At 36.1% G+C, this 14,325-nt stretch overlaps 1 protein-coding gene across 1 annotated transcript in view; it reads right to left on the reverse strand.

The window, feature by feature from the left end:
- The window catches only part of AFP (alpha fetoprotein), a 31,664-nt gene that overhangs the window by 15,201 nt on the left and 2,138 nt on the right, over window positions 1-14,325 (reverse strand). Inside the window, exons 2-8 of the mRNA XM_074276229.1 lie at window positions 12,937-12,988; window positions 11,938-12,070; window positions 10,324-10,538; window positions 9,284-9,416; window positions 4,050-4,147; window positions 1,872-2,001; window positions 485-699 (exon numbers count right to left, since the gene is read on the reverse strand). Coding sequence (XP_074132330.1) covers window positions 485-699; window positions 1,872-2,001; window positions 4,050-4,147; window positions 9,284-9,416; window positions 10,324-10,538; window positions 11,938-12,070; window positions 12,937-12,988 — 976 coding nt within the window. The remainder of the gene's footprint in view (window positions 1-484; window positions 700-1,871; window positions 2,002-4,049; window positions 4,148-9,283; window positions 9,417-10,323; window positions 10,539-11,937; window positions 12,071-12,936; window positions 12,989-14,325) is intronic.

Below are 14,325 nucleotides of genomic sequence, written 5' to 3' on the forward strand. Positions count from 1 at the left end.
ATATCTCTTGTTTTGTAAGGAAAATATTTTGCCAAGTAAATTTCTCCTTTAGTGAAAATTATATCTTCTGACACCAGTCAATCAATCAATCAAAAATGTACCAGGTATCTACTATGTTCCAGGCACCAAGAATATAAAGAAAAAAATTAATTAGTCCCTGACCTCAAGAGGCTTACATTTCATAAATGATGATAGCATAAATATGTCTAAGTATTTATAAATTATACATTATAAAATACAGAGTAATGAGGTGGGACACTAGCAATTCAAAGAGGATCAGGAAAGACTTCTTGTCAAGTTCTTGAATAGGAAGCATACTCCAGGAATGGGAAACAGCTTCTGTAAAGCCCCAATAATGGGAGTGTCACTTATAAAGAATAGCAATACTAGTGACTGCATAAAACCCAATGCCTGTTCCCCCATGACTTCAAGATCATCAAATCAAATTCGTTTCATTGAAATGAACATATTAAAATCATGCTACCTTGCCAAGAAGAGATCTTTTTCCGCTGAAGAATATAGGTGAAACTTTGTTTCTTCTAAAAATCCTCTTAGATTGGGAGATAATCCTTCTGGCTGACCATCATTTTCTGCACCAACTATACATTCACCCCGATCTCGTAAGGGCAATGCGCAGCATTCTCGGACTTGATTTGACAAGATATCTTTTTGGGAACAGACATAGGACATAATTTCATTCTGTAAAAGAGAAAAGGACAATATCAGCTTTCACATTTTACCTGGCAGTATTTCTTTTCTAGGTTAGCTTAGGGAGAGAGTCAGTGTGGTTAATGGGCACTACACTGGAAATCAGGACACTTGAATTATTCTCCTGAAATAAATAGGTGACACTGGTCTTAGGAAGAGACTCATTTAAATTCCATGTCTGACATTTATTGTGACCTGGGAAGTCTAGCTTTTCTCAAAATTAAGAGCCTACTATGTACCAATTAGTCAATAAACATTTATTAAGTACCAGACCCTGTACTAAGCACTGGAGATACAAAAAAAAAAAAAAAAAAAAGAAACAAAATACAGTCTCTGTCTCAAAACACTCACAATCTAATGGAAAATTTCATTAATTGTGCTCAACTTTATAAATATTATTTCATTCAATCTTTACAAAAGTTATTATCTCTATTTTACAGTTGGGGAAACTGAGGCATACCAAAGTCAAGTGATTTGCTCAAAGTTACCCAGCTCAAGTATATCTGAGGCTAAATTCAAACTCAGAACCCGTAATATAATAAGACTATCCCCATTCAGTCAATTCATGAACATTCTCTTTTCAGAAATAATTTAGTCAGTTTCCAGACTCCAGGCAGAGTACTCTACACACTTCCACTTAGGTGTCTCTGATAATAATGGCTAGAATAATGGACTTGAAGTCAAAAAGAAAGGGGTTAAATCCTACCTCTAAAACTAGCTATGTACCTCTGAACAAGTAACTTCAACCTTAGGTTAAGTAATCTTTAGTGAAATAAAAAGATTTATTTTGTGTCTTTTTTATTGCTCCTATTTCTATTTTTTTTTTTTTTTTTTTTTTTTTTTTTTGCTGAGGACATTGGGGTAAGTGACTTGCCCAGGATCACACAGCTAGGAAGTTAAGTGATTGCTCCTATTTCTAGTTGGTGATTTTGCCCTACAATTGCCTAAGTTGCAATCCTTTTGTCTCTGAACTTGGTTCAGAAATTCAGCTGTCTTGTAATGAGTAGAAATCCAGTTCTCCTGCTCATTACTGTTCTACTTGTGGTTAAGTGATCCCAAGACAGTCCAAGTTGTCAGTTGGTAAATTGTAAATGTAGATTTCCCCCACAATAGAGAAATTGGGGACCTTCATACTGTCCCTCATGGACGGAGTAGCTACCTACCTTGTCCTGCAGACACTCTGGTACATTGCCATTACAACATTCCATGTGGACATGGGCACCATCCAGCACCAGATTCTGAATTACAGTAAAGTTAGCTTTGGGGAACTTTTGACTCAGCTTGGTAAGCATTCTAGAAAGAAAGAGAATCAATAACAAAGGATATTCATTTCTCAGAATCCAATAGTATTTCCAGTTATATATCTCCAAAGCCTAAAAATATATAAACTGAGATGTCTTGTGCAGTTTTGGGGGGGTATGCACATACATTTCTTTCTTTTTTAAAACAATTTTAATAATTATTTTTCTGCATTATAATTATATGTTGACAACTTTTAATATTTGAGTTTTTTTTTAATTTTGAGTTCCAAATCTATTCCTTTCTCCTTTCCCTCCTCCCTCCTTGAGATGGTAAGCAATCCGATCACATATATATTTTTTAAGGCAATGTTCTATTACCAAAAAAATTGGAAGTGGATGGAAGTGTAATCAGACTTCCATCCAAGCCTGGAATGTTTTGCAATCTGCTATTAAATAGGATGACTGAATGACTAATAGAGCTGAAACTGATACCGCAAAAGGGGCAGTGCTAGATCCACAGGTTTTTAATAGAGAGCCACATGTGGTTCTAGACACTCTCAAGAAAAGAAGCAAGGAAAGACTTGAGGAGCAATAGATATGGAAGGTGAGCCAGTTCCTCTGACATCCAGTTTGTATCACAAGAGACTTCAGAGAGAGATTTTCTTTTGGATGAAATCTTTCTCTCAGAGTGAGCTGTGATCTCACTCCTTTCTAAAGAGCTCATTCACTCATGCATTGTCTGGTATTCTCCTTCTCCAATATCTTTTTCCTATTTTTCCCATACATAGTGTAGTAGGAAAGAGTTTGAGTCCTAACTTAGAAACCTACTAGCTGTGAGATCCTGAAAAAGTCATATAAGCTCTTTGTATCTCCATTTCCTTATCTACAAAATAAAGACTATAATAACATCTACATCATAGGGTTTTTTTTTTGAGGATTAAATGAAAGCACTTTGAGAACATTGTACATGACAAGAAGATTATGTGATGATCAATTCTGATGAACATGACTGTTTTCAACAACGAGGTGATTCAGACCAATTCCAATAGACTTGTGATGGAGAGAGCCATCTGCACCCAGAGAGAAGACTGTTGGTACTGAATGTGGATCAAAACATAATATTTTCACCCTTTTTGTTGTTATTTGCTTGTTTTTTTGTTTTCTTTCTCTTTTTTCCTTTTTAATTTGATTTTTCTTGTGCAGCTTGATAAAAGTAGAAATATGTATAGAAGAATTATACATGTTTACCATATATTGGATTACTTTCCATCTGGGGGGATGAAGGGAAGGAACGGAGAAAAATTTGAAACACAAAGTTTTGCAAGGATGAATATTGAAAAATATTCTTGTATATATTTTGAAAATGAAAATGTATTTTTAATTAAATAAAAATCTAAATAAATAAATGAAAGCAGTTTGCAAACCCTAAAATACTATATAAATGTTAGCAAATGCTGTCACTATAAACTCAGTTTTTTCATCTTTTTCATCCTTCTTTCCCCCTTACCAAAGAAGGAAAGGAAATAAGCATTTATTAAGGGTCTACAATGTTCCAGTCTCTATGCTAAGCATTTTATAAATATGACCTTTTGATCCCCACAATAACTTTGGGAGGTAAGTGTTTGTATTATTCCCACATTATGTGATAGGACACTAGCACAGACAGAGGTAAGTAAGTAAGTCACTCAGGAACACAACTAGCAACTAAGTCCAAATTCGAATTTAGTTCTTTACACCAGGCAGCTAGGTGGTACAATGCATAGAATCTGATTCAGGAAGAATTAAATTGGAATCTAGTCTCAGACACTTACTCTCTGTGTCACCCTGGGCACATCACTTAACTCTGTTTGCCTCAGTTTCCTCATCTGTCAAATAAGCTGAAGGAAATGGCAAACCACTCCAGTATCTTTGCCAAGCAAACCCCAAATGGGGTTTGAAGAGTCAGACATGACTAAAAAAATGAAGGGAATTATAAGAAATTGGCAGAGATCCGAGTAACTCCGGCTTCTACAAAATGTGATAATCAAAGATTCTGCTTTCAGTATGAAGTCAGTAAACAAACCATTCTTTCCTATCTAGACCTGTGAGCTAGAAACTTACATGGCTTTAAAAGTCCGATCTCCAAACTTCCTCAGGATCCCACAGATGTGTTGGTTGATTGAACTGCTTTCTCTTAAATCTTTTATGATTGGTGCTGCCTAGATTCAAAAGATAGACATACAATGGCAAAAAAATACACTTTCAAGGACAAAAATAACCAGCAAATAAGAAGTCATATTTTAAAACATGGAATTATACATAGAAAAATAATTAGTGTGTCCCTTTTGTAAATAATTTTTTAAATTAAAACACTAATGTTTCAAAAATGTAAATGGCACAGTGAGGAAAGTGTTGAGAATAAGGACTAAATGGCTCAGTAGACACTCAAGAAGACCCAAGTTCAAATCCAACCTTGGATATTTGTTACTTCTGTCACTTTCTGTTTTCTTGTTTCCCCATTCTTAAAATGGGAATAAGAATAGTAAAGACCTTACTAGATTATTGTAAGGATCAAATGAGATATATGTATAAAAATGATGTATAAAAATAGTTCTACCCCACTCCATTCCCAAAAGAATACTGGCTCTGGAGTAAGATGCCATTATTCAAATACCTCTAGGCTTTGATTTACTCATCTACAAAAACAGGGGGTTGGACCAGATCCTTTCTAAGATCCCTTCCAGCTCTGAATTGCAATAATAAACTGATTGTTTATAAATTGATGTTGTTGGTTGTTGTTTATTCCTGTCCAACTCATCATGATCCAATTTAGGGTTTTCTTGGCAAGAATACTGGAGTGGTTTGCCCTTTCCTTCTCCAGCTTATTTAACAGGGTTAAGTGACTTGTCTAGGATCACATGGCTAGTAAGTGTCTGAGGCTGAATTTGAATCAAAGATAAGTGTCTCAGACTCCAAGCCTGACATTCCATTCTTAGCTGCCCTTTATAAGCTAATGACCTAAATTTAAATTTAATAAAAATCCATTATAGAATGATCATGGGGATAAGATTAATCTTTTGATAAATGTTCCTGGTTCAAGATACATATCCCTAATAGATCAATTGTCATCAATTAATCAATCAAAAAGAATTTTATCCAACAAAAAAACTGTTTTCTTTTGGGCTCAGTCTGTCTAATTTTGACAAATTGCCCAGCTCCAGCAACGAACCTTCATTTTCTGAGTCATTCGCTTCTGTTCTCCCTCTTGCCTCTAACTCAGACCTGATTGCTATCTCTTTGCTTTTGATCACAGAAATGGAAAGTTACTCAGCCTTATTTGAGCAGAACTTAGCCTTCCCAATCTAATCGTTGAGCTGTTCTGAAACATGAGTCCAACAATCCCAGGAAAAACTGGGAGTGGCCATACATGGAAGATCATTACACACTCCCTCCACCACTCTGCCATGGCCTGAAGAGCATTGTACTAATGTGAGAGAACTGGTTCTGAGAATATACCTAATTTTATCCCTGAATTTCCCTTTTCCAAATCCCCTTTGGAGTTGTTATTCAATCAATCACTAAACACTTATTAAGGGTCTATCAAAAGTGAAAAAAATGAGCTTATGTTCTAACAATAATAATACAGTAATCATTGCTAACATGCATATAGCACTTAAAGGTTTATAAAACACTTTTTATATTTTATGTCATTTGACTTTCATAACAACCCTATGAGCTTGGTGCTCTTGTCCCCATTCTGCAGCTAAGAAAGTAAAGTAACAGATAAAGAGAGAGATATACAAAATAAATACATTGTGATGAGAGAGAAGAGGAGAGAAGGGAAAGGGGAGGACCAATAATCAAAAAGAATCAGAAAAAGCCTACTGAAAATAAGAAATGGGACTTGACCTGAACCTTGAAGGTAATTAGAGTTTCTAAGAAGTAGATAATAAGAATGGCATAGAAAACAGCCTATACAAAGGAACAAAAAATGGAGATATAGAATTTGGATGGAATACCTAGAAGAGAAATAAGGTGTGATCAGCCTAAAAGGAGATAGAACCAAATTATGAAGGGCTCTCAATGCCAATCAGAAAAGTCTGTTTTTTCCTAAAGATAATGAGAGCCATTGAATCTTCTTGAACAGAGGAATGATATGGTAAGTCCTGTGATATGGTTATCACTTTGACAGATGCTTGGAGAGAGGAGATAATAGATACAGGGAGACAAATAAGAAGACTATTACTTTTTTCTAAGTGAGAAATGTAAAGGAAGGAAGGAAGGAAGGAAGGAAGGAAGGAAGGAAGGAAGGAAGGAAGGAAGGAAGGAAGGAAGGAAGGAAGGAAGGAAGGAAGGAAGGAAGGAAGGAAGGAAGGAAGGAAGGAAGGAAGGAAAGGAAGAGAAAGGAGGGACTAAATGCTATAGAAAAGCTAAAACATAAGAACAATAAAAATATACTATAGGATTTAGCAATAAAGGGATTTTTGGTGATTGTGGAGAGAAGAGAGTCAGTCAAGTGATAGGGGACAGAATCTAGACTGCAATGGATTAAGAAGTGAGTGGGAGGTAATAAAGTGGAGACAATTGTAGACAGATTTTTCAGTGAATTTATTTGTGAAGGGAAAGAAAGTCAAGCAAAGATAATTTTTTAAGATTGGGAAGATCTGGGCATATTTGTGGACAGCAGAGAAGCCAGTAGATAAGAAAAGGTTAAAAATTGGGAATAGAAAGGAATAGAAAGGACAAGCTCCTAAGAAGAGATGGGAGAAGATGGCATAAGGGCACAAGTAGATAAGCAACTTTATCTCTGAGATTGCAGCAAAGCAAGAAAGGACTGGGGAGCAGGGGATGATGCTTGGGTAATTCAAAGCATGGAACTGCGGAATAGAGGGATATTGGAATAGCTTCAGATTTTTTTTCAATAAAGTGTAAGATAAGGTTCAAGAAAAAAGGAGAGGTGATGTGGGTGATCTGAGGAGAAAAGAGCAGGTTTAAAACAGCAGTTGAGTTGTACTATCAAGTGACAGTCAGGGAAAAAGAAACTCATCATTTAGGGTCTAGCTAAGACTAGTTAATGGAGAATTGTGGTAGTCTGACTTCTTGAATGATTTTTTTCCAACTCTATTTAGCTGCAAGGGAGCAGAAGTCAACAAATGAATGGTGAAAATAAGACAGAATTGGTATTTGAAAGGAATGAGCACAGTGGTAGGACAAGGAAATGAGAAATCCAAGGGTTAAGGGTAGTATAAATTGAACTGGCTAAGTAAGGGTTCAAGATTTTGGAAGGAAGAAAGTTGCCTGGAGTAGAAATGATAGGAGGTTACAATGAGAACAGATTTATCAGGAGGGAGAGATGGAAGGAAAAAATATTTGGGGAATTTTTTTTTAATTATTCAATGCTGAAAGTACCCACCTACACAAACCCTCTCTGTTCATGGACCTTATCTGGATCTCAGCCCTGGAAATTACTTTATACTTCACTGAAAAAAATCTGAAGCTACCCGTGTCAGCTCCCTTTACTCCACAGTGCAACACTGAATCACTGTAGCATCATCTCCCCATGCTTTACCTCAGATTCAGAGAATGAGGTTGCCAATGGCAACCATCTACTTGTATCTTCCATCTCATCTTCCCCCATCTATTCCAGGAGCTTGTTCCTTCTATTATGCCTGTGTGTGTGTGTGTGTGTGTGTGTGTGTGTGTGTGTGTGTGTCTACCCACCCCCATTTTTAACCTTTTCTTTATCCATTGGCTTCTTTTTTGCTCTCCCTATGAAGAGATCTGGAAACATACTGAAGACCACAGATTTCACCTACCCCCCTCACACAGTCCTTCATATTAATTGTAAAATGGGGGGAGAGTCATAATCACACCTAACTTTAAGGTTGTTGTGAGAATCAAATGAGATGATATTTGTAAAATGCTTAACACTTAGCACATAGTAAGTGCTAGATAAATATTAGTTATTATCATCATCATCCCTGATTTAGCTTTATTTTCTTCCTCTTCAAAACTTTGAAGCTTTAATAGTTTAAAATTCCATTAAGACCTTTGGGAAACTAAGCATATAGCATTGTTTGGATTAATATTATCTTAATAACATTATTAACTTTTATGGTGTTGTTTTAATTGCTGTTGGTAAAGCAGGTAAAAAACAATTATATATATATATATGTGTGTGTGTGTGTATGTATGTATGTATATATGTATAAAGAGAGAGAGAGAGAAAGATAAAAGGGTATAGTCATGGAGTCATATAATTTTAGACTTTAGAAGGGGAAAAATAAAGGAACAAGCATTTGTTAAGCACCTACTATGTATCAGGTAGTGTGCTAAATTCATTACAAATATTCTTTCATTTTATGCTCACAACTCAGTGATGTAGGTGCTGTTATTATACCCATTTTACAGTTGAATAAGTTGAAGCAGGCAATGGTTAAGTGGCTTGCCTCGGGTCATACAGGTAGTAAGTGTCTGATGCTAGATTTGAACTCAAGACTCAACTCTTTATCCTTTGTCCCACATTATCTAACTCCCTTATTTTACAGATGCTGGAATTGAAGTCTGCAGTGCTAAGAAACATCTTTAGAACAAATCTAAGTGTAGCAATGCTTTCAATAAATGCTTAGTAAACGTACATTAAATCCTCCTTTAATCCGCTGAGGAGGAGCGTGTCATGGTCTGACACTCCTGGGAGACATCACAACACTGATACAAGCATAGGAGGAGGTAGAGGTTTGTCTGGGCTGTTCCATGTGTGACCATAACACCACAATCCATGAACAATCGTGGGTTGTCTCCAACTTCTGCTCCATTTATTCCTGTGTTCTCTCAGTGTCTCTCTATGGCTCTGTATCTGTCTCTGTATATATGTGCCTATCTCTCTATGTGTTTGTCTCTCTCTGTATATCTCTCTCTCTTTGTCTTTGTCTTTTTTTCTCTGTTTCTATCACTGTCTCCATCTCTTTTTCTGTCTCTATTTCTCTTTGCCTGTCTTTGTCTCTGTCTCTGTCTCTGTCTCTGCCTCTCTCTTTCTCTTTGCCTGTCCCTCCCTCTTTCCTTAAATCTCCCTTTCCTTCTCCTTTCCTCTCTCTTCTCAGGTTCCGTTTTCCTTCCTTTCCTTTCATACTTATCCCTTCCACTTTCTCCAAATTCTCAAACTCTATCAGTCTTTTAGTTAAAAAAAAAAAGACCTGGATGTTGAAATAAGACATAACCCCTAGAAAGCCATGGATGACTAAAAGAAACATTAAATTTTATCTTTAAAATTCTCTTTAATAAATATCAAGCTGAGGGCTTTCATCAACCACAATGTCAAGTTAATGCAGGCATACCCATACACATACACAACATACCTTGGTATGGAAGCATTCCATTGCATTTTCAGCTTGGCAACAATTGAAGATTATCTGGTCATATCGGGCTGCCAAAGAAAGGATTGCGGGTGCGTAGAGGAATGGATGCATTCTGGATACTTCATAAATACATCTGTAATCAAGCATACATGGTGACAAGATTTATAATCACATACAAAATGAGCAGGCGAATTCAGTCAATTCTGTGATTTGTTTTTTTAAAGACTGATCCAGAAATGTAGGTAATTTCAACTTTAATGCTTATCATGGAGTAAGGGAAGAAACAAGTTTATTATTTCTCGCTAGGTCTTGCTGATAAGTTTAGCTTCCCTGATTTTTTTAAATGAAGTTAAAATAACTTTAAAAATTTGATCATGATTCTTATTCATTAAATAAACATTAAACATCTACCATCTGTGTTATATTCTGCTAGGCTTATAGAGTTCATAATCTAGTATGAAGAGGGGGAAATAAGACTCTACTACTGATGACTATAAAACATAATGGGCAGCTGAATAGTACAGTAGATAAACACCTTGGCTGAGTCAGGAAGATCTGAATTCAAATCCAGCCTCATATACTTATTAGCTATATGACCCTTGGCAAGTTACATACCCCCTATTTGCCTTAATTCCTCATGTGTAAAATGGAGACATGCTGGAGAAAAAAATTAGCAAACAGCTCTAGGATATTTACCAAGAAAACCCCATGGATTTTGTCCATAGGATCATGTATTTTATCACTTAGCAACAAATGCCTGGAACATAAAGATAATCCGGATTTCCTGACTCCAAACCAAGATTGTCCCCTAAGGAAGTCGTTTTCCCTAATGTTTTTAGATCTGGAATTTTATGCAGAGACTGGCCAAACAAAGAACCCATCATTAATATTCTATACTGCGAGATGACTGCCTTAGTGTTGACTTCAGTTTGAGCAAGATTGAAGTAATCTGGGGTGAGTTCTACTTGCTGAGCACAACATTTTGCCTCTTCCAGGGAACTCATCAGCATCTCTGTAAATGAGGAAAACTGTCTTCTCACCTATTCATGAAAATCACTGGATTCTCCTGATGGGCTTTGCAGCTCTGGCTAGGGTCTGGAATTTGGAATTCTGGGATGGATGCTGCACTGCTTCTCCGTTTGTGAGCCAGCAAACACTCTAATCTGTTGCTTCCAGCTTTGCTGCAGCAGTCAGCAAATCCATGCTTTTCAGAGATATCTTTTTCGTGACAAATTTCTTCCAACAGGGCAGATAGCTTATACAAAAAAAAAAAGTGAGGGGGAAGAAGGGGAGAGAAGCATCTTTAACTGGAAATTCTACAAAGCTCATTAAAACCTACACAATACCACCTGCCCCCCCTCATCCAAATGAAGCTGGGAAAATATCTTTAAAAAAAAAAGAAGAAAAGATTCCACTCTATTGGTTTTCTCTCTCCCCATTCTGCATAGGTGCTCAGGGAGGCCAGGCTGAGGAGTGTGGGATGGTTAATTGGTCTGGAATCACCACTCCAGTTCTGCTACCTCTGCTCCTAAGTTAGCTAGCAGCAGGAAATTGATGAGTGAAGCCTGTGGCCCCTGTATACAGCATTCCACACCCATACTCCTTTCCATTCAAATGTGAAAGAGCGCCAACAAAAGATGATGGCCAGCAGCAGGGATTTAGAAAGAGTAAATAGCTTTTATCTAGACTCAGAAAAAAAAAAAAAAGTGGGGAGGGAGGAATGGGGAGAAGGGATGGACAATTGTGATTGACTTTGAAAAGATAATGTGAAATATAATGGGTATTGCCTGTCTTCTCCATGGGTGAGGGAAGGGCTTTATGGAGGGAGAGAATTTATAATTCAATTTTTTAAATGTCAAAAATCAATCAAAATAAAAAAGAAAGAAAAAGATGAGTGACTCCTTTTTCTTTTTCTTTTCAGAAATGAGAAACTTTAGGTATGGAATACTGTGGTATACTCTCAGACACCATAGATCTATGGTGGGTTTTGCTAAACATTTTTCCCTTCTTTTTGTTTTTTTTTTTAAATGTATTACCAAGTTTAGCTCACCAGGTAGGAGAAAGTCTATCTGGAAATGAAAGTGTTACAAATACAAAAGACATCAACAATACTTTTAAAAAATAATGTTACTCCAAAAAAAAGTGAGATCAATATTGAAGCTTTAGTTATGATTCAGCTATGATTCAGAAGGGCATTCAGTTCATAAGATAGTACTGAATCTGAATATGTAGAGAAAATAATGAACCCCAAAGATCATAGAATCATAGGATGAAAAATACCTTTGAATTCATCTAGTTCAACCTCTTAATTTTCCCTCTGAGGAAACAGGCAGAGAGAAGGAATGAGATTTTCCAAGTACATATGGAAAACCAACTGGATACAAACAGGATGTGAAATCAGGTTTTCTGACTCATTTCTATCATATTTCACAGTCTTATAAATACCTAGTAATTTCACCCCAAAAGGTAGCTTGATAAAAAGAAAATCTTGATTTTTGATGGAAAAACTGAAGACTTTTTATCATACTTGAGACTAAATTGAAAAAATTAATATAGAAGAGAAATAAAAAGCAGTTCTTTTCTTGTTAAGAACAAGGAAGATACTTGGAATTTCTCACTCTATGCACCAGAAAGATACTGTGAGTCATACCTACCTGTCTTTTTAAACAGTCTTTGGGGTCCTCATTAGCCACAGGTTTCTCAAAATCAGCTAGGAAATCTTTAACCAGTTTGCCTACTTCCTCGTAAGTGGCTTCTGGAATAAACTGGGCAAAAAATATGGTGGCACTGAAACAGAAAACATATGGTGATTTAAAAGTCAAAGGAGAAAAGAATAAAGCTTATGTTTTCTCAAAACACCTGACTTTCTAATGACCTGCACACCTCCCAATTAGGTTACCCCAGGTGAATAAGGTCTCTGGGCTTCCAAATAAAACTTCAGAAAGCTCACTGCCTTTTTCCCTCCCTAGTCTTTTTCAAATAGAATAAATAGATAGACAGTAAAGATTAGTTTCTCTTTTGTGCCCTATTTGCCCCACTGATGAGCAATTTTCTTTCTGCCTTTGACTCAGTTGGCCCTTGAAGTTAAACTCTGAAGCATTTATTTTTAACACATCCAAAATCAATCCTTCAGAACAGTGTCTTATTCATTGCCAGGTGGACTTCCTGGTTCAAGTGTAGAGCTGAAATTGTCCTTTAAAAAGCTCTAAAGAACTTAGGAAATAATTAGAATGTTCCCCAGACACACACCTTCCTGAAATGGGGGCCAGCAATCAGAAGAGTAATTTATTAATCCCAAATAGCAGGAAATAGCATCTCATTTCCTTTGAAAATTACTTCTGAAATTTTAAATGTCTGTAAAGAGAGAATGTGGCTATTGTTATCCAATTGAATCAGGTGCCAAAGACCCTTATTTATTCACCTAACAAGTCATAATTAACTAGGCACTAAATGGTCCTGGATGTTTTAAACTAAATTGGAGTCATCCATAGACCAAAAAATTGAATGCCATTTAACTACAAAGGTCAAAAGTCTCAGGTTAGTTTTAAACCTTGACATCAAATAAATTTAAAATGTACCACAATTTTAGGGACATCCTATATATTGATAATTCACGACTATATTGCAATTAAATTAATATGAACAAAACTCACATGTCCACCAAATTTCCTTCTGTTGAGCATTGGGGTGGATTTGTTGTTGAAACTGTAAAACAAGATTTTTTTGAAGTTGTGAAAAATGGTATTTTAGACATCACGCTATAACTGGTGAAACAATGTTACTTATAGGCAAATGTACATGAACCCTAGAGCTCATCGAATCTAAACCCTCTCATTTTATAACTGAGGGAACTTCGGTCTTTAGGTCAAATTGAAGAATTTGTTCAAGGGCAAATTAGTCAAGTCTAGAAGCCTGGTCCCCAAGATTATAGAGCAGTGCTAAGTTATCCTAGTGCCCACGCAGAATGGACACTCAAAGATCAACTTCAGATGCCTTTTTGGACCATAACTTTTTGAGAAAAGATGATTATAGATAGACCTGGAAAGGCCCCTGGAGATCATCCAGCCTTATCCCTTCATTTAACAATGAAACCAATACTTAGAAAGGTTCTCCCTTGACTAATGTAGTTAAGAGGCAGAGTAAAGAGCACTGACAATGGAGGAAGAAGAGTTGCATTCAATTCCACCTTGGCTACTTACTATTTAAGGGACTCTGATTAAATCCTTTGACCTGGAAAGGCCCCTGCAGATCATCCAGCCTTATCCCTTCATTTAACAATGAAACCAATACTTAGAAAGGTTCTCCCTTGACTAATGTAGTTAAGAGGCAGAATAAAGAGCACTGACAATGGAGGAAGAAGAGTTGCATTCAATTCCACCTTGGCTACTTACTACTTAAGGGACTCTGATTAAATCCTTTGACCTGAGTTTTCCTGATCTATAAGCAATATCGGTGGTTCTGTTCATATCTAAGTCTATTAACCTATGAAGTTAGTGAATAATAGTTGAGATTCTCTACAGAGCTTTTTCTACCAAAGTTAAAATTCATATTTTTTGATGCAGGGTCAAATCCTACTGCTACCACCATTACCCAGCTTATCTTTAAGGCAGTCACACCATTTCTCTAGTAGCTTTCTTTTTTTCTCCCTCCTTTATATTGTCCCTTTTTCTCTATTCTCCTTATGCTATTTTCTCCTCTCTCCCCCCACACACATAGTTTTCACTCTTGGTTTGCATATATTTAGCTAGAGAATTTCATCTACTACTAAGGAATGTATTTAGGTGGAGCAAGAAAAAAAGAAGGGAAAGAAATTTACATGATAACTTTATTATATATTTAAATGGAATAATAAGTTGTACATAATAGATTTGCAGTTTCATGAGTAATAATCTTTTTTATTATACTGTGTTATAGAAATACTTGTTTTATTCCATAAACTAAAAACTAAATAAATAACAATTTAAAAATAGAATTCCAAGGTTTTCATCCAAAATAGAAGTCTGAAGAATATAAAACTTTTTGAGACTCTTTATGTAAATAAT

This window comes from Sminthopsis crassicaudata, chromosome 6 (genome assembly GCF_048593235.1).
Source record: "Sminthopsis crassicaudata isolate SCR6 chromosome 6, ASM4859323v1, whole genome shotgun sequence".
NCBI lineage: Eukaryota > Metazoa > Chordata > Mammalia > Dasyuromorphia > Dasyuridae > Sminthopsis > Sminthopsis crassicaudata.